Source organism: Mastigoproctus giganteus, chromosome 6, assembly GCF_048544385.1.
Source record: "Mastigoproctus giganteus isolate SK-2022 chromosome 6, ASM4854438v1, whole genome shotgun sequence".
Classification (NCBI taxonomy): Eukaryota; Metazoa; Arthropoda; class Arachnida; order Uropygi; family Thelyphonidae; genus Mastigoproctus; species Mastigoproctus giganteus.
Genome location: NC_143580.1, coordinates 138,931,525 through 138,955,870, shown reverse-complemented (window position 1 = coordinate 138,955,870; position 24,346 = coordinate 138,931,525). Strand labels below are relative to the sequence as shown.

Sequence of the window (24,346 nt, the reverse complement as noted above, 5' to 3'; positions counted from 1 at the left end):
GGCCTAAATGGATGTCAGATGAATTAATGAGACATATGGCAGAGAAGAAAAATGCATGGGATACATACAAATTAACACGTGACACAGAAGCCTATGATAGATACAAGTTGATCTGTAACCAAGTTACAAAGGAGGTTAGGTAGGCGAAGGCAGATTACGAGAAATCTTTGGCAAGGGATGCAAAGAAAAACAGCAAAGAGTTCTTTACTTATGTAAACTCTAGAAGGAAGGGGATGAATCAGATTGGTCCACGTGATATCGATGGGTCAACTGTTGATGATCCTACTCAGGTAGCTAACAAACTAAATGAATATTTTGCATCGACATTCACACATGAGGAGTTATTCAGAGAGGGGAATGCTAGAGGTGTATTCAACTCTGGCAGTAAGCTAGAAAATCTTGTAATAACTGAGAGTAAAGTGGAGGAGAAATTGTTGAAGATAAACACAAGAAAGGCACCTGGGGTGGATGGGATCTATCCAGTTATATTAAAGGAGGCAGTAAAGGGAGTAAGCAAACCCTTAGCCATAATTATGAGAGCTTCCTTGGACTCAGGGGAGGTACCCATGGACTGGAGATATGCAAATGTGACCCCAATTCACAAAGGAGGATCAAAGGCTGACACAAGTAATTATAGACCTGTGAGTTTAACTTCTGTTCCCGGAAAATTAATGGAGGCACTGGTTAAAGAAGCACTGCAGGATCATCTAGACAAGACTTCAGATATAGCTCAGACACAGCATGGTTTTGTTAAGGGGAAGTCTTGCCTGACCAATTTGATTGGATACTATGATGCAGTCACAAAAGAACTGGATGCAGGGAATAACTTTGATATTATATAATTGGATCTTAGAAAGGCTTTTGATACTGTTGCACGTGGAAGACTGCTGCACAAATTGGAGCAGTGTGGCATTGGAGGCAAATTGCTGCTATGGATAAAGGGGTGGTTGAGGGGGAGAATACAGACTCTTTGTTGTTGTTATTTGGGAGCATAGCAACTAAGGCCATATTGCTCCAGGATATGCAGTGGTCATTCCCTGACGTTTCCGCATCCTCCGTATTTGGTGGTGACGGGCTCGAACCCGGTCTAATCAAGAAGCGTGTGCTACGCACTGCTGCTCCTTCCCACCTGGCTACGGAGTCGCCTGAGAGAATACAGAGAGTGGTAATCAATGGACACTGCTCATCGTGGACTAATGTTATTAGTGGAGTCCCTCAGGGTTCAGTATTGTGTCCATTATTGTTTTCTGTATTTATAAATGATATTGATGATGGTATATCAAGCTTAATGTCCAAGTTTGCAGACGATACGAAGGTTGGCAGGGTTGTCAAGGATACTATTGACACTATGCTGCTGCAACAGGATCTGGAAAGGTTGAGCAGATGGGCTGAGAGGTGGCAAATGAAGTTTAACATTGACAAATGTAAAGTACTACATATGGGAAACAGCAACCCCAGAGCAACATATCAACACTGTGATACTACACTGACAGTGGTAGAGAATGAAAGGGACCTGGGGGTGGTTGTGCAGGCAGATATGAAGTTCTCTGATCAGTGCAGACGGGCTGCAAGAGTAGCTCATGGTGTATTATCAATGATATATAGGAATTTTTCTAGCAGGGATAAGGAGGTGATTATTCCCTTGTATAAGACAATGGTCAGGCCACACCTAGAGTACTGTATACAGGTCTGGAGGCCTCATTTCAAGAAGGATGTAGAGCTGCTGGAACGAGTACAGAGAAGGGCAACAAGGTTAGTGAATGGAACAAAAGGGTGCTCTTACGAAGAAAGGCTTAAGTTTTGCAAATTACAGTGTCTCTGGAGACTAGGCACCAGTGAGGTGATCTGATAGAAAGCCTTGAATGGTTTGAGCATGCTCAATGCTGATGGGATTCTTCCACTTGCTCAGAATAATCACCTGAGAGGGCATAAATTCAAATTGAGGAAAGACAGATGTAGGATAGATGTGAGGAAATTTGCCTTTAGCCAGCGGGTGGTTGGTTGGTGGAACAGACTTCCATCCCTTGTCGTGGAAGTTGATAGCCTAAATAAGTTTAAGGCTCAGCTGGACAGGTATTTCGAATGAACAGAGGGGTGAAGTGGAAGTGGTTATTTTTTTTTTTTTTTTGGCTGATGCTGCATAAGCTTGCTTTCTTGCATCAAATGCTTCTACTAATGCTAATGCTAAGGTTAATAAATTAGGTATGACAGATGCACCTAAAAGTGAAAAGCAGTATTAAAAGATGCAAGAGTATATATAAATTGTATTAATATTAAATTAAGTATGCATAAATGGATGTGAAAGTTACACAAGGTGCCAGTAACGATAAGGGTGAGGAAAGTAGAAAAAGAAGAGTAGTAGATTAGTGAAAGGTGAAAGAATGTTAATACCCTAGAGCAGGAGTGGGCAACAGCCGGCCCGCGGGCCACATCCGGCCCGCGACGATGTTGAATCCGGCCCCCTCGGTAAATGCATAAATATAGAAAATCCATACCTGACTACACGTGCCGTAAACGTTCGGCTTAATTCGGTTCAATCGGGAATCGCGGCCAGTACAACAGTAACCAAGTGATTCTACGCAGCGCAAAGAGTTATTTCCTAATTATTATTGTAGCATCGATCGAACGAAGTTCCTTTGGGTTTGACTTCTTATTGAAAAAAATAATATTGGTGCGAGATATTTTATGTTTTATGCCTTTTCTAATTATTACAATTTTTAATTTAATATAATTTATAGCCCATAAAATGAGCCAATTAAAAAAAAAAAAAAAAATTGATGCCGAATGCCGCATTTTCAATGATAATTGGACATTCAGATATTTAATTGCAAATATAGACGATAAAGCTGTTTGTTTGGTTTGTAACGAAACTATTTCCGTTTTTAAAGAATATAATCTAAAAAGGCATTTTTCAAAAAAAACATTTTGTAAAATATAAGCTATTTTCACCGGAACAAATGAAAATTGAAGCAGAAAATTTAAAATGTGGTTTGCGTAAGCAACAAAATACTTTGAAAATTTTGTCAAAACAGATAGAGCTCTGACAAATTTAAATATTGTATTTACTTTTTTTAAAAATACATTAATAATTTGGTAATTCAAGTAATATAACATTTTTTAGGTTCTGATTTTTTTTTATTAAATCGTTCAATCTATTCCGGCCCGCATCATGATGCGAAAATTTCATTCGGCCCGCATCATGATGCGAAAATTTCATTCGGCCCGCATCATGATACGAAAATTTCATTCGGCCTGCTGACGAAAAAAGTTGCCCACCCCTGCCCTAGAGGTTACGATGAATTAAGTAAATTATGGGCTGAATTGCCAAGCCAATATAAAATGGGGGAACCATAAAGTAAAATTAGTGCAACAAAATACAGTCGATTCCGGTTATTTGGGACACATCGGGACTAGTGCATTTTGGCCTGATTAAGCAGCTGCCTCAATTATCCGAAATTTCACGTAAATGGTTAAAAATACAATGGACCCCTGCTTTACAATTGGTTCACTGTACAATCAAATCATGTTACAATGGACTCATCATAGTAAAGTACCGTTTACTATACGATGTGTAGTAAGCACCGGTCATTGTGATCACATTTGTGAATTGAATTTTACTTCTATTAAACAGCGATTCTAATTAGCGAAAATAGGAGGAATATTATCTACAGGCTATAAAAGTAAAGATACATTAAGCACAAATTTACCCTTTATTACCTTACCTTACCAATTAAAAAATTAAATGATACGTGATAATCGGAATAATTAATATGTACTGTAATATGTACATAGTAACTAGTTGACATTTCTGTTCACTGACATTTGTGGGTGGGGGTTAAAATTTAAAACAGTAAAAAGATAAGCAACCAATAACAAAGAACACGGCACACACAAACTGCAAGTAACACGATACGTGCAAGTGAGAACGGAGTAACAAGTTATGAAGCTTTAAAAACAGGAATGAAGAGAAGATTCTGAAAATTAATTTTTTTATATGATTGAAGATTCCATGTTAGTGTAAACACATTTCACATAATAATCCACAGAATTCCAGCTGTCAGTATTATCGCAAATTCAATAAGATCGAGTTTACTATCCATTTATGATAAATTGCACTAACAGAAAAGCCCAATAAACAGGTGACTGCTAATTTTTTTTATTGTTTTATGTTTGTGATCTCCAGAAATCCGACCGAACCACGTGGTACGGTCGCAGACAATCATAGGGTAATCTCCAGTGTTGCGGTCTCCTGCCCCGATTAAACAGCATGTCGTCCCAATTAAGCAAAGTAAACCCTGGCTCTTTTCTCGATTGGGTTCTGTTTTTTAAGATTTGCCCCAAATAAACGGCTGCCCCGATTAACCGGTGGCCCAAATAACTGCAATCCACTGTACTTATAAAACGCAAATAAAAATGAAAACAAAAATAAAATGAAAATGGTATAGCTGTCATCAGATATGGGGGAAGGGAACATGTTTAGTAAATGTGCTTTACTAAATACGTAATGCAAAAATGCTTGATCTGATGTCAGCTAAAATAAATATTGATAAATATCTGATCATAAATCAATATTTATTTCAGCCTTTGGTTTAATATCAGAAATGGGGTTCCCTGAGGATTGGTTCTGTGACCAATATTTTTTGATTTTCATAAATGACATCGACGAAGGGAGGTCATGATGTCAAAATTATAGATAATGTGAAGGTTGAAAGAGTGGCTAATGATCAGTGGTGTCTATTTTTTGATGCAGCAAAATGCAAGGTCTTACATTTGGGCATTGGCAACTTCTAAATTACTTATACACTTGGTGGAGTTAAATTAAAAACAGTGGAGGAAGAATGGTATTTGGGAGTTGCAATATGGTCAGACATGAAGTTCTCTGAGAAGTGTAGACAGATCCCAAAGCAAGCCCGTGATGACCTATCAATGATTTATCAAACATTTGCTTATAGAGATAGGGAGATCATAATTCCACTGTATAAGGCAATTGTAAGACTTTGAATAATGTGTCCAAGTATGGATAGCACACATAAAAAAAGACATAATGAACTTCTTGAAAAAGTCCAAAGGCAAGCAACCTGCTTAGCGAGATCTATAAAAGGCTCCTATGGGAAAAGACTCTGAATATGTGTGCTACAGAGTTTGGCAACCATATGCTTTAGAGGGAGACCTAACTGAGGTCTATAAGGCTCTGAGTTGAGATAGTAGTTCTGGAAACCATTATTATAAATGATTTCAGAACAAGACTCCATAAATTCAAATTATAGAGAAAGAGTTTAGACTGGATTTTAGGAAGTTATCTTTTAGCTTGTGAACTGTTAATTACTGGAATAAGTTACCTCTGTTGTTAGTTGAGGTCGACAGTTCAGGTAAATTCAAAGGTTAGCTGGATGGTTACCCATGTGAACATACGTGTAGTTTATTTTCTTTTTTTACACATTTACTTTTTTTATTTTTATTATTATTTTTATTGTTTGGATGGCGCAGCAAAAGTCTGTGGCTTCCTTGCACATGAGTAATACTAAAAGAATCACTAAAAACTGGTGTTGTGCAACTATTCTTTCTGCTAGAACATCCAAACCATGGTGGGGAGTAACTGAGAATGGGGACAACCAAACAAACTGATTCTAAATTCTTCTCAGAGAGAATACCGCGAAAATTTGGTAATAATCACACTTTTCCTTATCAAGTTGTTGTGTTTTAGGCACATCAGCAACTCAGATCATATTGCACCAATGTATATTACATCTGTGCAAGCATGCATGTTTGTGTGCTGATTTGCATGTTCTGTGGGTCGAAAAACCTGAAATTGCTCATGGAAGACCCTTATTTCCTCTGTCTGAGGTGGGCTAACTAATAGCCTCAAAGAGGCCTTTAGAAATTCCTCTGGCCATCAACAGGACTCATAACCCAACCTCTCCAAATGAGTAACAAGTGGAAAAATCATTGTACTGGCAAGGAGGCCCTACAAGTAAGGCTCAAACATCTGAAGCATACTTCCATTTATACACAGAGATAACTTGGAATTTTATGCAAAAATAAAAAATTGCCAAATTTGTACTAGTCCACTTTTAATGAAATATTTGGATGACTCAACAAATCTTTCTAAAAGACCAAATATAAAATTACATGAAAATACATCCACTGGCACTGAGTTACAAAGTATGGACAAGAAGAAATAGGCATTCTAAACATTGCATTCTAAAGAATGCAACTAAAAATGTTTAAACCAACTGTAATCACCTTTGTGAAAACAAAATCTTTTCCCTTTGCAGTAGTTATACATTCCATATGTTACAGCCTAGTGGTTCTTTTACTTGAAAAAAATTTTTTTTTTTTTTTTTTTTTAAATACATGATGCATTACTGCTGATAATCAGATCAGGAATAATGCTTGCTCTCTCTCTCTCTCTCTCTCTCTCTCTCTCTCTCTCTCTCTCTCTCTCTCAAATGTAATCAACCAGAAATGTTCTACTGCTGAGTGAGCTGACAACACACAAATTCCAACGAATATCCAGATCGAGAGCTGGAAGTTGCCAATAGAGTGGGAAGTATTTAAAATGTTCTGCAAAATATAACTACATACTCATGATATTTCTGGAAACATGTGGATCAGTTCAGTAATATGGGCTTAGCCAGCTAAACAGCTTATTTATATAATAAATAAATGTTCTGTTTATTTTTTGGCACATCCATATAGGAGTTTAAAATCAGCCATTTTAACAAGAATATTTGTTACTGTTATTTTTTTTTTTAGGAGCATTAGCAACTAAGGCCATATTGCTCCGGGGATATGCAGTGGCCATTCCCTGACCTTTCGGCATCCTCCGTATTTGGTGGTCACGGGCTCGAACCCCAGTCTAATCAAGAAGAGTGTGCTACACACTGCTGCTCCTACCCACCTGGCTACCTTCCTTAACAAGAATATAACCATGATGGATGATTACATGATCAAATGATGAATCGTATATATTAATGTTCCAAAAGGAAATAAGAATCTGGACTGCCTGACACTGTATTATAAGGCATCTCTCCACTGACTCTCTCCTATTGGCAAAAAAATGGGTGGGAGGGGGGGGAGAGAGAGAGAGAGAGAGAGAGAGAGAGAGAGAGTGCAGTAACAATCCCACCCATCACTAACAATTCTTTCTTCTTTCACACTCCAACAAATCATGGCATTTTCCCTTGCCTACTACCATTAACCAATTCAAGAATGCTGCCAGAAGTAACTCAGTTTATAGTTACAATGAAAATGTTCATTTTCTACCACTGCTAGTCATATTTCAATGGCACTTAGTATATATAATATATAAAGATTACCGAAATATTTTCTTGAAAAACATACATTTAACCCTGACATATTGACTAGTTTACAAATTTTTGGAAAAATTTCATGCATTTCTTTTACTTTGGATAGCATTTCTGATAGTCTACTGAGACACAAAAAAAACCTACTTGGTTTGAAAATAATGGACACCATTATGAATTCCATCATGTTTTCCTCGGTCTGGATTATCCCATTCAATTCCTAACCATATACCTGCAAGGAAAAAATAATAATAAATAGACTGCTATTATTTGATAAGGAAAAAGCAATAACCTAACAACACTATTTACTTCTCAGTTTCAAAAAAATATATATATAAGTACCAATGCTGCTTTCAAGGAAGCAGGATTTAAAAAAAAAAAACTTGAAGGTTTTTTTTTTTTTTTTTTTTAAGCCAATCTGTGCACATGATATCATTTCTGACTTTGGGTTAGGTAGCAAAGTTTTAAATCTGATTTGCCTTTACCATTGTTGTTTTAAACTAAGGCGGGGAGAGAGAGAGGGGATTGTGGTATAATTCCTTGTGTGCTAGAAATTATACCACAATACTATAAGAATATAGTATTGTGATATAATTCTATATTACAATATAGAATTAGAATTAGAATATAGAATTTCTTATAGTATAATACAATACTATAAGAAATTTTAATTGCATGTTTTTTATTAAAAAACATGCAATTAAAAACCCTGCTATTATTAAAAACACATTCTAATAAATAAATGTAATATACACACAATTTCAGCAGTTTCTAATCTTAATTTCATTATCATCTACAATCTTAAAATATTGTAAACACTGCTCTGATTCCCTTCAGTCACAATGGTTCTTTAGTAGATAACTCCTAATGGAGAATGGCTGAGCAGAATTCAAATGACTTAATTTCATACCAAAAACACAATGATTATGACATCAAAGTGTTCACAATCATTTATTTTTCAGTATGCCATAATACAGTGATTCTCAAGCATAGGGTTATGACCCCCCAAGGGGGAGTTTTCAGTATGCCATAATGCAGTGATTCTCAAGCTTGAAACCCTTTATGACTCCCCCCAAGGGGGAGTCATAAAGGGTTTCAAAAAGAAATTTGCAGGGGTCATGGGGAATCCTTGCAAGTTCAACAATTATTTTCCCTCAATCTTTGACTACACTGTAGTGGAATAGTCAATCCAATGATTATGCAATGTAAACACTTAGTTGAATGTCTGAAAAGATATCCGGAACAGCTTTTTTAGCTTAGTATTTATCTGTGTGCTACATTTTGTAAGGCTGCGGGGAACAAGTCATCATTAAAATCAATCCAAGATGTTAAAAAAATTTCTACAATAAGAGACACTGTATGTTTTCACACCACATATTTCCATGCAGTCAGTCCTCGGTTAGTTGTGCTTTTTGTCTTTTCGTTAGTAAAAATATTTGATTTTGATTTCAAAAAAATACGTTGGCAAACCTAAACTTATTTTACTGTAAGTGAGTTCCCTAGTGATTTTCCCCACTACTTATCTTTGTGAACTTGGATTTTCTAGCTTAGTGTCAATTAAATGTAAAGAGAGAAACAAGTTGATAGATGCTGATAGCAAATTATGTTGTGTTCTAAGTAATTTGTGTCCCAGAATTGACAAGTTCTGTTTTAAAGGTAAATAAAATTCTTTAACTTATATATTTAAAATTTTAACAATATATGTTATTTCAATGTAATAAATAAAGAGTAGATATGTCTCACTAATGATTAAACATCTCAAAATGTGTATATTTGCATTAAAAATGTTAATATAATTACGGTGGTAAAATTTTAGCTTATCATAAATTACCATTTTTCCAGAAATAATCCTTTTTTTTACATTACAAAAAACCATGGGGGGGGGAATGTACTGACCCAACATTTTCCCCCCAGGGGTGGGGGCAGGGTCGCTGACAGATCTCTCTGAGAACCACTGCCATAATGAATATTCTATTATAACGTTGGAAAAAATTTGTTTTTCATTTCACTTAGAAGTGAATTTTGCCAGGGGCAGAACTTTTACCAAGTCATTAATTCATATGATAATACAAAGCAGTTTAGTAACATTCATTAAAAAATATATATTCCTTATTCACTTAGAAGTGAAATGAAAACCAAGAAGTGAAGTGAAAAAAAACAAACAAAAAAAAACTATGATTCAATGAAATTTCATTTATGTTAAAGTTGAATTTTGTCTAGCCAAAACTTTTACCAATTCATTAATTCATATGATAATACAAAGCAGTCTAGTTACATTCATTAAAAAAATATATTCCTTAATTCCTTACAAGCTAAGTTTTCTTTTTCAGTTAGGTAGTTAGTAATTACATTATCCCTTTTTTCTCTCCAATTTTTTTAGTAGCACTTCAATGGTTTTTTTTTTTTTCAATGATTTCTTCATTAGTGTTTACAACCACTATCATTGCTTGTGTGCTAATTTAGTGCCTTTAAATCCTTCTTCTGCACAATGTTTTTTAAATCACTTATTAGCTGCATCCAAATTTCATCTGATCTATACACACATTTGAACTTTGCTTCTTTGCATATTCAGCTAATTTCAATAATTCCAATTTCATCTTTTTTTTTTACCATCATTTTTACATTTTCTTCTTTGTCTACCTGTTTTCTCCAATTTATTGCCTTCCCGGCTTTGGCGGGAAAGCAATAAATTGCAGAAAACACAGGTAGAAAACTGCTTCTTTCTTAAGCTACGTTTACACCTGTATACGTGCATCACAACTTATACTCAACACTCACTGGCACAAATCAAGCAATTTTTGTGAAGAATCTCTGGTAAAAACAAAAACAAAAAAAAATTACAAGTTTCACAAATGTCATCAGGAGTGGAAAGTTTCATCTTTTTAAAGTACATGTACGTTACAAAGCAAAGTAAAAGTAACAGCAGCATTTTGGTTTGGGAAGAAAATCTGAGGGTAGTTCTCCTACGAATCAGGATTATGTTATGTGTATTACTTTTGTCCTCTCTGCAAAGCTGCCTTTAGCAGGAAATCTGATGGAATTCTACAAAGGCTTGATTGAACAGGGCTGATACCCCTTGAAGGATTAAGAGGACTCATCGTGCACTTCGTTGCCAACCCCAACACTCAAGCCCATGGCTCAACGTTGCACAACATAATGAAATCCTCTGCGGCAGAGATTTTTGGTCCGACAGGAAGTAGCTATAGTTGGTGATCAGGGAAATGGGAAAGATACCGTGCAAAAAGGACAGATGGCATACAGGGCCAGGAGCTAAAGTTGATGATGTTGTAGAGCAGTTATCTTTTAAGGGCACAAAAGACGACATGTTATACAGGTTGGTACTAATGATATTAGGAGCAGGAGATCTAAGGATTTAATTAACAAGTGCAGAGCAATGTTGAGAAAAATCACAAGTTAGGATTGAAATTGAAAGGGTTTGCAATTCTGTTCAGACATGATAGGAAGGAGTACATGATGAGAGCCTTTCAACCAATTTTGCCATGGAGAGACTGTGCAAGGATTGTGGGATAGAATTTTTCTCAGTGTGGCCAGTGATCATTAACAGGAGAGACTGTTTTTACAGGAATCGGACAGACTTAAAAAGAAGGGGTACAAGAATATTTGCTGATGCCACCAAGGAGTGTTAGATGGGTCAGAAAATTGATAGCCTGGGAGAAGGGAATAAACAGACAGATTAACAACAGACACTGATAGAGGTAAAGGTAATTCTTGCACTGCTTCTACTGGAACATAAGCAGCCTGGAAAGAGAGATGTTGGGGATTTCAAAACATAATGGGAGACCTCACAAAAAAAGAAAATATAAGTCTATGTTAGGGTTAAAACAATTGCACATACACTGATGCTAGAGCACAGTAAATAAATTTGAAAAATTTTAAGTACTGATCAAGTCATCAAATGCAGACAATTTGAGGCTATAGGAGACACTGTGTCATTGAGGTATAAGGGATTCAGAATTTGATTATTGGGAGTACAATGCGTACAGAAAGGAAAGACAGGACAGGAAGGGATGAATTAGGTTCTTAGGTATGAAGCATATAAAATCAAAGGCAATGCATCTTGGACATGAGTGACAAGTGTAATGTTGAGTCAGTTTGGTGTGACATAAGCACTAGGAAAACAAAAAAAGAGGGTAGGAGATTGTTATAGGCCTAGTGACTGTGAAGAATATAGCAAGCATCTGTACAGAGAAATAGAGGCCAGGAATTCAGAATGTCTAATAATGGGGAACCAACTTTCAAATATTGAATGGATCCTGTTGGTCATTCAAAGAGTAGCAAAATTTTGTAGTTTTATTGGATGATTTTTTTTATACACCAGCATGATAGAGAGGAACAAGAGAAAGCAATACTCGTGATCTGATTATAGGGAACAACATGCATTAAAAATCTGCAGATAAAAGACCCACTAGGTGACAATGATCATAGTACATTGATGTGGGATTTACTTAAAGATGTAACTACTGTCAAGAGCAAAGAGAAGGACTTTCATAAAGGTGACCACAATGGTCTCAGGTAGTTTGTATATTCTATGCAGTAGGCCCAACTAATGAAGATACCAATAGCAAATGTTAAATGTGAAGCATTCAGGGGTGCAATCATAGAAGTTACTAGCCTTATCACACTGATTAAAAGATACTGTTTGAAGATTTGGCCTAAATAGATGCCAGATGAACTGATGCGACTTGTAGCAGACAAGGAAAATACATGGGATGCATATAAATTATCAGGTGATATATAAGCCTAGAAGAGGGTGATATATAAGCCTAGAAGAGACTTGATTGCAGAATAGATAAACTATTCTGCAATCAAGTCACAAAGGATCTGAGGCAAGCTAAGGCAGAATTATGTGAAATCTTTGGTAAGGGATGCAAAGAAAATTAAGAAAAACTTCTTTTCTTATGTAAACAAGTGAAGGAAGGGGATGAATCACATAGGTCCACTTGATATTGATGGTTCAACTGTTCATGATCCTGCTCAGGTTGCTGACATGCTGAAGAAGTACTCTGCACCTACATTCACACATGAGGAATTCTTTAAGAGTGTGGATGCCAGAAGTTTATCAAACTCTGCCAGAGAGTTAAAGGATTTTCTGATAACTGAAAGGAAAGTGGAAGAGAAATTGGTGAAGTTAAATGTAAGAAAGGCACCATGGGTGGATGGGATCTATTCAATTATGTTAAGGTAGATAGAAAAGGAGGTAACCAGATCATTAGCCATAATTATGAGAGCATCCTTAGATTCAGGAGAAGTCCCCCAAGGACTGGAGATGTGCAAACATACAGTCAGTCCTCGTATAACACGTGTTTACATTACACAAATTCGATTATACATGATTTATAAATAGGGGAACGATATTGTATATAATTCGCTTATGCATGATTCGCCTTTGTGTTTACAAGAAATGGCAGTTGAATGCGGAATCACCCCAACTGAACACAACACGATAGGAATGAAGAGAAGATTCTGAAAATGTATTTATGTTTTTTATATCAGTGAAGGGGAAACACATTTCACCATAATAACATAAAAACCCACACAATTCCAGCTATCGGAATTATCACAAATGGAATTAGATCGACTTTTCTACCAGTATATAACAGATTCCACTAACAGAAACGCAACTGGAAATTGTTTTGATTGTTTTATGGTAGTAACCCCCAGAAATGTGCTTTAGTAAAATGTGAGGTAGTGAGGTGTTAATACTGTGTCGCTGCCTTTATGGTGTTGTTTATTCAGTTGCTACATGTGTGCAGCTTTATTTACGTGTATCAAGCGTGCCTCCTCATTTTGTAATTGTGTTTTATTCTCTAAAAATGAGTAAAATACTTATAAGGTGTGAAAAGGAAGAATCCTGGTGAAGACACCACAGATTTAGAGAGAAAAAGAAAAGCAACATCAATATATAGAGGTGGACTGGGTCAAAAATTCTTACCCGGGGAAATCTGTAGTGGCCTCATACTAGCATTTATGGCCAAAATCACACCGGTCTCCATTGTCTTCTGGCCTCCGGCCCACCGGGGTTTCCCCGGTAAGGCTTACAGCCAGTCCGTCTTTGTCGATAGAGAAAAAATATGAAATTGTGAAACACTTTGAGCGAAATGAAAGACCATATGATATTGCACGTGCAGGGCTAAATGAGGAGACACTGAGAATTAGAAAGAATGCAGAGAAAATAAAAACAACTTTCATAGCAGGAACAACTCAAAGTGTAATAAAATCCATTAGATCAAGACACAAAGAATTGGAAGAGATGGAACGTCTGTTTGGATAGAAAATCAAACAAAGAACAAGTTTACTTACGATAGAAGTAAAAGCATTAGCAATATTTTATTACGTAATAGTCGTAATAAAATACTAAAGTGTTTTATTACGATTATTTATTGTGTTTGGTAATTTTTGGTTACAAATGTGGGTTCAATCTTGCGTGGTCGGCACCTAACCCTATTTTTCCCATAGGGTCTCTTATTTATATTGCATGATGCATTGCATGAGGGTTTCTAGGAACACAACTATTGTGCTATACTAGGACTGACTGTATTCCTAATTCACAAAGGGGGAATCAAAGAGTGACATGAGAATTACAGATCTGTTAACTTAACTTCTGTTTCAGGGAAAATAATGGAGTCACCAGTTAAAGAAGTAATGCAGAACCATCTAGACAGCAGTGTCTAGAGCATAGGTACTTCAGTCAGAGCATGGGTCTGTCAAGGGGTAATCCTGTCCAACTAACTTGACTGGATACTATGATGTGGTAACAAAGGAACCAGATGCAAATATAATTTCCATATCATATACTAGGATTTCAGGAAGCTTTTAATACTGTTGCACATAATAGGCTGCTACACAAATTGGAGCAGTGTGGCATTCAGGGCAAGTTACTGTTATGGATAAAGGGATGGTTGAGTGTGAGAAGACAGAGTTGTTATCAATGGACACTGCTCTTTGTGGACTAATGTTATCAGTGGAGTTCCCCAAGGTTCGGTGCCAGACCCTGTTTTCTGTATTTATTAATGATAACTGATGAAGGTATATCAGGCTTAATGTAAGTTTGCAGATGATACAAAGGTTAGCAGGTTGGTTAATGACAGTAATGATGGTATGCTACTGCCACATATCTAGAAAAATTAGGCAGATGGGCTGAGAAATGGCAATTGAAGTTTAATCAACTGCCATTTCAACAAATGCAAAGTACTGCATATGGGTAGCAATAACCCCAGAGTAACGTACCAACTGTGTGGTACTACACAGTTGGTACATTGCAGTGGAAAATGAAAAAGACCTGAGGGTAATTGTGCAGGTAGATATGAATTTCTCCGAGCAGTGCAGGCAGGTTGCCACAACAACTCATGGGATTCAGTCAATGATATACAAAAATTTTTTTCCAGCAGGGATAACGAGGTGATTATCCCATTGTATAAGCAAATGGTCAGGTCACAGAAAGTACTGCATACCATTCTGGAGGCATCATTTTGGGAATGGTGTAAATCTATTGGAACAAGTGCAGAGAAGAAAATGAGATTAGCAAGAGGAGCAAAATTTCATTTCATTCTCCACTTCCCTGAGTGTGATACCAATGCTAATCCCAGATTAACATTGGTATATTAATCTGGGATTATTGCTCCCCATATGAAGTACCCTGTATTTGTTAAACTTCAATTGTCACTTCTTGGTCCGTTTACCTAATTTGTCTAGACCATGTTGCTGCAGCATACCCCAATTACTGTGATTAACCAACTTGCCGACCTTCACATCGTGTGAAAACTTGGAATAAGGGAATGGTCAGGCCACAAGGCCACATAGAATACATACAAGTTTGGAGGTATTACAGGTAGTTCCCAACTTTATGAGATAATTTGTTCATAATGCACACACGTAAAGCAAAAACTTGTAAAGCTGGAATTATTTGCCATAGACAATGTTAAAAACAGGGGTTACATCTTAACAATGAAATTAGTTAGTTAATTAGTTTATGCTTAAACAATGATTGATTTATCCAAAGAAATGAGACAGGTAAAATCAAGAAAATTATAATAATAAAGAAATTATTTAAGACTTATAGATGTTAAAGAATGTTTATTCTTCATCAACTAAATGCACACTCGTTGATCACTCAGTTGGCTTGGCACGTTAGTTTGTTGTCTCGGCACTTGTTGGTTTGTTGGAAGCACAAGTCTTCAGAAATGCGTCAAGGCGTTTGTTTCCAAGCTAGTCTTCTCTTTTCTTTATAAATTTCCCGATAGCGTGCATAAGCATTTTTTAAATCTGTAGCAACTTTTATAACATGCTCCAAATTGGAATCTTGTGACTCGAAGATCTCAATTGCTTTTTCTATGTGTTGAAATGCTTCATCTAGCCCCTTGAGTGTGAAGGAACAAACAGGAGTTTCAGCTGTTAAATCTTCTTCTTCTTCCTCAGCTTCTTCACATTTTGACATTTCAAAGAGGTCTTCATTTGTGAACTCTCCATTGTGTGCTTGAAGCAGATTAGTGACATCAGTTGTAGAAATGTCAAGCTGCAATTGGTTAGCAATAGTAATGACTGCTTCTGTTTCAATTTTTATGATCCCTGCTGGTTCTTGAAATCCTTCAAAATTGTCAATAAACTGAGGACACAGTTTATTCCAAACTCCCTTTAAGTTAGTCTCTGTAATTTTGTCCCAGGATTGTTGTATTATTTAACTGCATCTAAAATATGGAATTCTTTAAAGTTGGACCTCCCTCTTTATCTGTTGCATTAATTAGCATATCAAATGTCTCCCAAAGATAATGCGCTTTAAAAGTTGAAATAATGCCCTGGTCCATTGGCTGCAAAAGTGGTGTCATATTTGGTGGCAAAAAAATTATTTTAACATCAGGGTGGTGATGCTACAGAAATGTTGGGTGGCCAGGTGCATTATCTAAAATCAGAATCACCCGAAAAGGAATATCTTTATCTTTACAATATTGTTTTACTTCACAAAATGATGCGAAAACCAATCTTGGAACAGTGAAGCAGTAACCCAAGCTATTTTATTGGATTTCCATATGACTGGAAGTGTAGCTTTCACTATTCCTTTAAGTGCGCTTGGATTTTCAGAATGATACACAAGCAAGGGTTTAAATTTTCAGTCACCAGCAGCATTCACCAAGCAATAATGTTAAGTGATCTTTTGAAACTTTAAAACCAGGCATTGAAGATTCTTCTTTTACAATGTAACTTCTGGATGGCATGCACTTCCAAAAAAAGTCCAGTTTCATCTACATTAAAAATTTGTGATGACATGTAATCCTTTTCAATAAATTCTTCTAATTTTTTAGGAAATAATTTTGCTACTTCAGTGTCGGCACTCGCAGATTCTCCTTGCACTTTAACATTATGCCAACCAGCTCTTTTTTCATAATGATCAAACCATCCACTACTCACGGTGAAAGTTTCTTCACAGTTGCCTCCTTTTTGTCTTTAAGCATTTCAAAATTGGATATAGCTTTTGCACGAATAGTAGCATAGGTAACAAGCATAGTCAATTGTTGTGTTTGATCCATGTAGCTATAAGTGTCTCCATTTGAGGAATAATGCTGTCAACTTCTTTAGTACATAACCATGCAGACCGCATGGATTGTGCATTTTTAACTTCCTTCAAATATTTTCTTTGTCCTTTAAAATTGTACACACAGTTAAAGAGCTTAGGTAATATTTCGCACAAAGATCTTCAACAGTCATTCTGGCCGCATGCTTTCTTATGATATGTTTCCAACGTTATTCCTCTTCGCTGTTTCTTTTTATTAACATCACTCTCTGTAGTATTACTTCATTTTGGCATACAATAATAAGGGGGATAATTTTTAAATAAGAAAAGACAGAAAAAATGAAGAAAAACATGGCTAACCTTTGTAACAGAAAAAATGAAGAGAAACATGGCTAACCTTTGTAACAGAAAAAATGAAGAGAAACATGGCTAACCTTTGTAACAGAAAAAATGAAGAGAAACATAACCAACCTTTGTAACATCGGTTTGTTTGTTATTTATTTGGTTTTTAGGAGCATTAACAACTAAGGCCATATTGCTCTGGGAATATGCGGTGGTCCTTCCCTTGACCTTTCCGCATCCTCCATATTTGGTGTTGACAGGCTCGAACCCCGGTCTAATCAAGAAGCATGTGCTATGCACTGCTGCTGCTCCTTCCCACCTGGCTACGGAGGCGACCTGTAACATCAGTGTGGTAACTGCATTACGTTATGTGAGTCAGTGAGGCGCTTTTGTCTGCCTGAACAAACAAATGCAAGCACATTATGATAAGGATACCCGCTTTATGACTGTTTAACAATTTAGACTTTTTATTACCTTGCCAATTAACAAAATTAACAGCATGCACAAATTGCAACTAACACAATACTGTACACGCGGAGTAAAAAGTTTACGAAGCTTAAAAAAAAAGGAATGAAGAGACGATTCTAAAAGTTTGTTTTTTATATAAATTTCAATGACAGAGAAACACATTTCACCATAATAACATAAAAACCCATACAATTCCAGCTATTGGTATTTTTGCAAATGCAATAACATCAAGTTTACTACGCATTTATAATTAGATTGCACTAACAGAAAAGCCCAATAAACTGGAAAGTGCAAATTGTTTTTATTGTTTTATGGTTGTGACCTCCAGAAATGTACTTTAGAAAAACATCAAGAAGGTGTTCAAATTTGATTCTTATAACAGAACATATGATAATGATGAAAGGGTAGTGCATTTTAATTATTTGAATTGGTAACTAATAAAATTTACATTATAAAAATGACCTTTTAGAGAGATAAATAGCTTAGTTATATAGTGAAAATTTCAACTTCTAAGGTCGTGGAGCGAATTACCAAAAAACAATTTGTTATTGGGTTCACATTACGATATTTTCACAATACAATGGTGTCTCTGAAACGGATTAATATCATAGAGTGGGGGTACACTGTATCGTATAGCTACAAGCGTGGTTTGAAATACGGTATTTATGAATGTTTAACATTCATTTTTTGCAATTAACGTTCATATTTTCAATATTGTTGATACTTGGAAAAAAAAAAAAAACTTATAAACCTGGGAACTGCCTGTATTTTGTAAAGGATATGGATCTGTTGAAACAGACGCAGAGAAGAAAATCAGATTAGCAAGAGGATAAAAAGAGTTCTCTTACCAGGAAAAGCTTCAGTTCTGTAAACTGCAGCACTTGGAAAATACATACCTATTGAGGCGTTTTTAGTCTTTGAATGGATCGAGTAATTGCAATTCTAATGTAATCCTTCCTCTTGCTCAGACTACAAAAAAGGGGCACGAATTCAAATTGAGGAATGAAGGTAATGGGGTAAATGTGCAGAAAATTGCCTTCAGCCATTGAGTAGTCAACTGTGGGGATCAAACTCTCATTTGGTGCTGTAGCGATGACAAATTTGGCTAAATTCAAATAAAAACTAGACAAACTATTAGATGGGAAGGACAGGTTATACAGGAAGTTTTAGCTTTTTTTTTTTTTTGGCTGATTCTGCATAAGCTTGCTTTCTTGAGTCATTTGTTACTAGTAATACAAACACGTTTGGCAAAATTTCTTAAAAGAAAAGTAACATTAGCATTAGTAGAAGCAAATGATGCAAGAAAGCAAGCTTATACAGCAACAGCCAAAAAAAAAAAAAACCCTTCTCATTTCACCCATCCAATTCGCTCCAAATGTCTCTAGTTATGCCTTGAATTTATTTAAGCTGTCAACTTCTACAATGACACATGGAAGTTTGTTCCGGCAATCAACCACCCACTGGCTAAAGGCAAATTTTCACCCATCTATTCTACAACTGTCTGTCCTCAATTTGAATTTATGTCCCCTCGGGTGACTAATCTGGGCAAGAGGAAGAATCCCATCATCACTGAGCTTGTTCAAACCATTCAAGGCCTAATATACATCAAATAAATTATCTCACAGGTGCCTAGTTTCCAGACACTGTAATTTGCAAAACTTAAGCCTCTCTTTGTAAGAGCAACCCTTTGTTCCATTCACTAATCTTGTTGCCCTTCTCTGTACTCGTTCCAGCAGCTCTACATCATTCTTAAAATGAGGACTCCAGACTTGTATACAGTACTGAAACCGTGGCTTGACCATCGTCTTATACAAGGGGATAATCACCTCCTTATCCCTGCTAGAAAAAAAAATTTCTGTATATCATTGACAAGACATCATGAGCTACTCTTGCATAAATACCACCTTGAGTGTAGTACCACACAGTTGATAAGTTACTCTGGGATTACTTCTACCCATATGCAGTACCTTACATTTATCAATGTTAAACTTCAGTTGCCACCTCTCAGCCCATCGGCTGAACTTTTCTAAATCCTGTTGCAGTAGCATACTATCATTAACAACCCTGACAACCTTTGGAATGTCTGAAAACTTAGACATTAAGCCCAATATACCTTCATCAATATCATTAATAAATTCAGAAAACAACAATGGACCCAAGAGTGAACCCTGGGAGACTCCACTAATAACATTAGTTCATGAAGAGCAGTGTCCATTGATTACCACTCTTTGTCTTCTCCCACTCAACCATCCCTTTTTCCATAGCAGCAATTTTCCCTTAATGCCACACTGCTCCAATTTGTACAGCAGTCTTCCATGTGCAACAGTATCAAAAGCCTTCCTAAGATCCAAATATATGATATCAAAATTATTCTTTGCATCTGGTTGCTTTGTGACCACATCATAATATCCAATCAAATTAGTCAGACGAACTATAACTGAAGTCTTGTCTAGATGACCCTGCAGTGCATTTTTAATCAGTGAATCCATTAATTTCCCCGGAAAAGAAGTTAAACTAATAGGTCTGTAATTACTTGTGTCACCCTTTGATCCTCATTTGTGAATTGCGAGTCACATTTGCACATCTCCAGTGCATGGGTACCTCCCTTGAGTCCAAGGACGCTCTTATAATTATGGCTAAGGGTTTTCTTACTTCCTTTGCTGCCTCTTTTAATATAACTGGATAGATCCCATCCACACCAGGTGCCTTTCTTATGTTTATTTTCAACAATTCTGCTGCACTTTGCTGTCAGTTATTACAAAATCAAATTTAATACGCCTCTGGCATTTCCCTCCCTAAATAACTCCTCATATGTAAATGTTGATGCAAAATACTCATTCAGTTTGTTAGCTACTGAGCAGGATCATCAACAGTTGAACCATCAATATTAAGTGGACCAATGTGATTCATCATCCCCTTCCTTCAAGAGTTTAAATAAGTAAAGAACTCTTTACTATTTTTCTTTGCATCCTTTGCCAAAGATTTCTTGTATCTTCCTTTGTGACTTAATTAAAGACCAGCTTACATCTACCATAGGCTTCTGTGTCACCTGTTAATTTATATGTACCCATGCATTTTTCTTCTCTGCCATATGTCTCATTAGTTCATCTGACATCCATTTAGGCCTAAACATTGAACAACAATAAAAGGTACCATGATTGTTGTAAATGCATTAAATGAACATAAATATGGGCAAATTCAGTTCTATTCTGGAAAAAGGTTATTAATAAGCTTTTTCCAGCATTAAAATTTATATAATAAACTTTTAATAAGCATTAAAATTTATATAATAAACTTTTAATAAGCATTGAAATTTATAAATTTTCTTGCATCTTTAATCACCAGCCATATCTCTGCTAGTAAAAAACCCTGTTCTGCTATCATGGGAAAGTGCAAGAATGTCTTTCATCATCTTGGCTACCATTAAATATTTTTAGACTTCCAGATGAAGTTTTTTTACATTGTATAAAAGTGCAATGTCTAACACAGATCAATTCTTTTTATGCTCTGCTTCACTATCACCCTCTTGTTGGAGAAGCTACTGCTCATTTGACAGTCAATCAACTTCAATAACCACTGGTAAAGTGACAGCTAACTTTGAGATCTCTAAAACTTCTATATTTATCATTTTCAGCAGTGCAAAGTTGCAAAGAGAGAAAATATTTCAGCAAGTGACCACAACCCATTAGTACAACAACAATAACTATAACAATTATCAACTTTCTGCTGCAATATAGCAGAAAGTTGTGGTTAATTTAGGTTTAGTTTCATTATTTAACTCCTCTTTAGTGCCTTTAGGCACTAAAGAGGAGTTAAATATATTTTTTAAGTAATGATATAATTTCAGCTTGCATGTCACTATTAACTTGCCATTCTTTCACAGGAAATAAGTTTTCTGTTTTAAATTAACCAATATCTAAATTTCTTGAGAATGCCTGAATTACTTGTCTTGAAAATTCCATTCATAATGATTAAAACTAATTGTTATATTTCATCACTTAAAATGTGAATCACTGTCTCTCTTTTCTGAAACACTGCAAAAAATTTGGTGAACATTAAAGGACTGGATTTTCCAAATTTTAAGTTAGCCTTATTGAATGTATTAGTACTGGCAAAATGATGCAAGGAAGCAAGCTTTTTTTTTTTTTTTTTTTTTTTTATGAAAACCTGAAACACAAAAGGTATTAGAATCTATAGTATTTAGTAGCATGCATGGATTGGAAGCAGAAAATATGAAAGATGATACTTACTGATATTAGACTTCAATTTCTGTAAATTGTAATTATCAGGAAATACATGTGAAGGGAGATTGATCAAGAAAATGAAAGTTGAAGGAATAAAGGAAGAAGAAAAGTTGGGACAGGATGCTGCTGGTTGTGGCATGTTTTCAGATTTGTTTAAAAGATAGACAGAGAATTATAGAAGCCAATTCAGTGGAACTGCCCATGGAAGTATCTATAGAAAAGGCATCCACAGAAACAGAACATCTATTAGACAAAGAGTGGAGACACTTTCTTAACAGATGGTTCGTTAATTAACCTAACTGCACTCTTTGAATGAAGTCTAGAAACCTGAGAGAAGTTATGCAGGCACTGCCGAGAGAGAGAGATTAGAAGTCAGGGTAATCCTTAATAGAGATATATGATCAGGTCTAGAAATCTACATGCCATCAAAGATAAGCATAGGAGCAGAAGAATCCTTTTTGCAAGATATAAGGTAGTATCTGGGACTTTTTGCGAGATATAAGACAGGACTGAGTTTTAGAAGGATGAAATCAACTAAGTTATCTTTGCCCCACTGGAGAATTACCTGGAGATCAGCATTTACGGAATTGGTAGTTGATATTCAAGAAGTTGAAACTGTTTGTGCAGGGCAAAGTTTCTCAAACTCATCAGGAAAACTATGGATAGGATTTCTGGTCAATGGAAGAAAAAAACTGAACCTTGAGGAACACCAGCATTAGTGTAGAAATTAGAAGACAGAGCCATCCACCATAACTCATAGTGAGCAGTCGGATTCCCCAATTAAAAAAACAGGTGACAAACCATAAAATGGAAGCTTATTTAGAAGACCTTTATGCCAAACATGATCAAAAGCCTTGGAAATGTAAAGACCAACTGCTTGGGTTTCAAAGACCTTTATGCCAAACATGATCAAAAGCCTTGGAAATGTAAAAACCAACTGCTTGGGTTTCAAAAAACTTTTCCACTCAATTTGACAGATAAGTAACATAAGCCAATATATCGCCAGAGGATTGATACTGATGGAATCCATATGGGGGATCACTGATCTGATGGAAGGTATCCAGGTACTTTAGGAGTTGCCAGTTAATGGATTTATCTATTATTTTAGAAAGAGTAGATGTAAGTGCAAAAGGATGATAATTGGATGAGAGGGATTTATCACCCTTTTTAGGAACTGTATGGATATCAGCAAATTTCCAAGCAGAAGGAAAAACACCAGTGGAACAAGAAAGTGTAAAAAGATGACACATAACAAGAGTAAGCTCAGGAGCACAGGTTTTGAGAATAAGTGGAGAAATAACATCAGGACCTAGCACTTTCTTTGCATCAGGACTGTTCAAAATTCTTCTGACATCCTTTGGCAGAAGACCACAGGAGGAATTAAATTGTATATACACGGAATGGTAGATAGCAGTTTATAAAAATCATTAATACAAAATTTAGATGAAAAGTAGGATGGTATAAAACCACTGGGTTTTAAGAGAGGTGGGAGTAGAGATGGGCAAAAGTTATGGCCTATATAGCTTTGGCAAGAGACTAGAATGCCGGACTACAATTTGGACAAGGAGTAAGTTTTCTACTCTTAGCCCGTTCAAAATCTAGTTTGGACTCATTAATAACTGCTTTACAATTGCTGCGAGTTTTAGTACAGGCAGAAATTGAAGCTGGAGATTTCGTTGCAGCCAATTGCAACATGCAACATTCTTGTCTTGAACAGTCTTAACACATTGAAAAAACAAGTTTAGATAAAGGACAAAATTTTAAGGTGGAGTGTGAAATAAAGGATTTCATCCATGCAAGAATAATTTCACTGACAAGATCTGAGCAAACATTGACATCAAAAGATTTAAAACAGTATTCCACACAAGGAAAAGAAGAAGAATAGAAGTTGTGATAGGAGGTGCCTAGAAGACCACTCACCTAGACCTACTTGAAAGGGTTGTTCGAGATGTCTCAAGAATCAAGAGTTATGGCAGGTATTTGTACTTGCAAAAGCCTCGGCATCTCAACCAGCTAGGTTCATGTGACTAGATAACAGAAGCCAGCTGGAGTTGTGAACATTAAAATCACTAAGGAAAATTACCTCACTGTTAGGAAAGGTGGACTGGAGAAAGCCAAATTTCAAAGAAAGAAACCCAAAAGTTCCCAGTGATTAGTAGAGTTGGGAAAACCACAGAGACAAGAGATAATTGTGACAGTTTTAAGCCAGAGAAAAACATCAAAAGAAAATTCAAAAATTCAAGAATTTGAAAAGAGGAGATTCCAAATTACAAAGTAGGAATATCAGAACAGACACATGCACAAGAACCACACTTAATGCGAAAGGAACTGGTGAATAATTAGGATAATGAAGACAAGCAGTTGTTGAATCAACTGGTAACTGGGATTCTGTTAGAAAAAGTAAGTGCGACTTGGCAGGTTGAAAGTGGAAATGAATGTCACTGAGATTGGAAATGAGA

The 24,346-nt window shown here is 36.0% G+C and overlaps 1 protein-coding gene across 2 annotated transcripts in view; it reads right to left on the bottom strand.

Annotated features, from left to right (window-relative positions):
• Tbce (Tubulin-binding cofactor E) overlaps window positions 1–24,346 on the bottom strand; it is a 270,639-nt gene that overhangs the window by 213,248 nt on the left and 33,045 nt on the right. For both annotated transcript variants that reach the window (XM_090375351.1, XM_090375353.1), the window contains exon 4: window positions 7,455–7,539. In XM_090375351.1, the coding sequence (XP_090231477.1) occupies window positions 7,455–7,539 (85 nt within the window). The remainder of the gene's footprint in view (window positions 1–7,454; window positions 7,540–24,346) is intronic.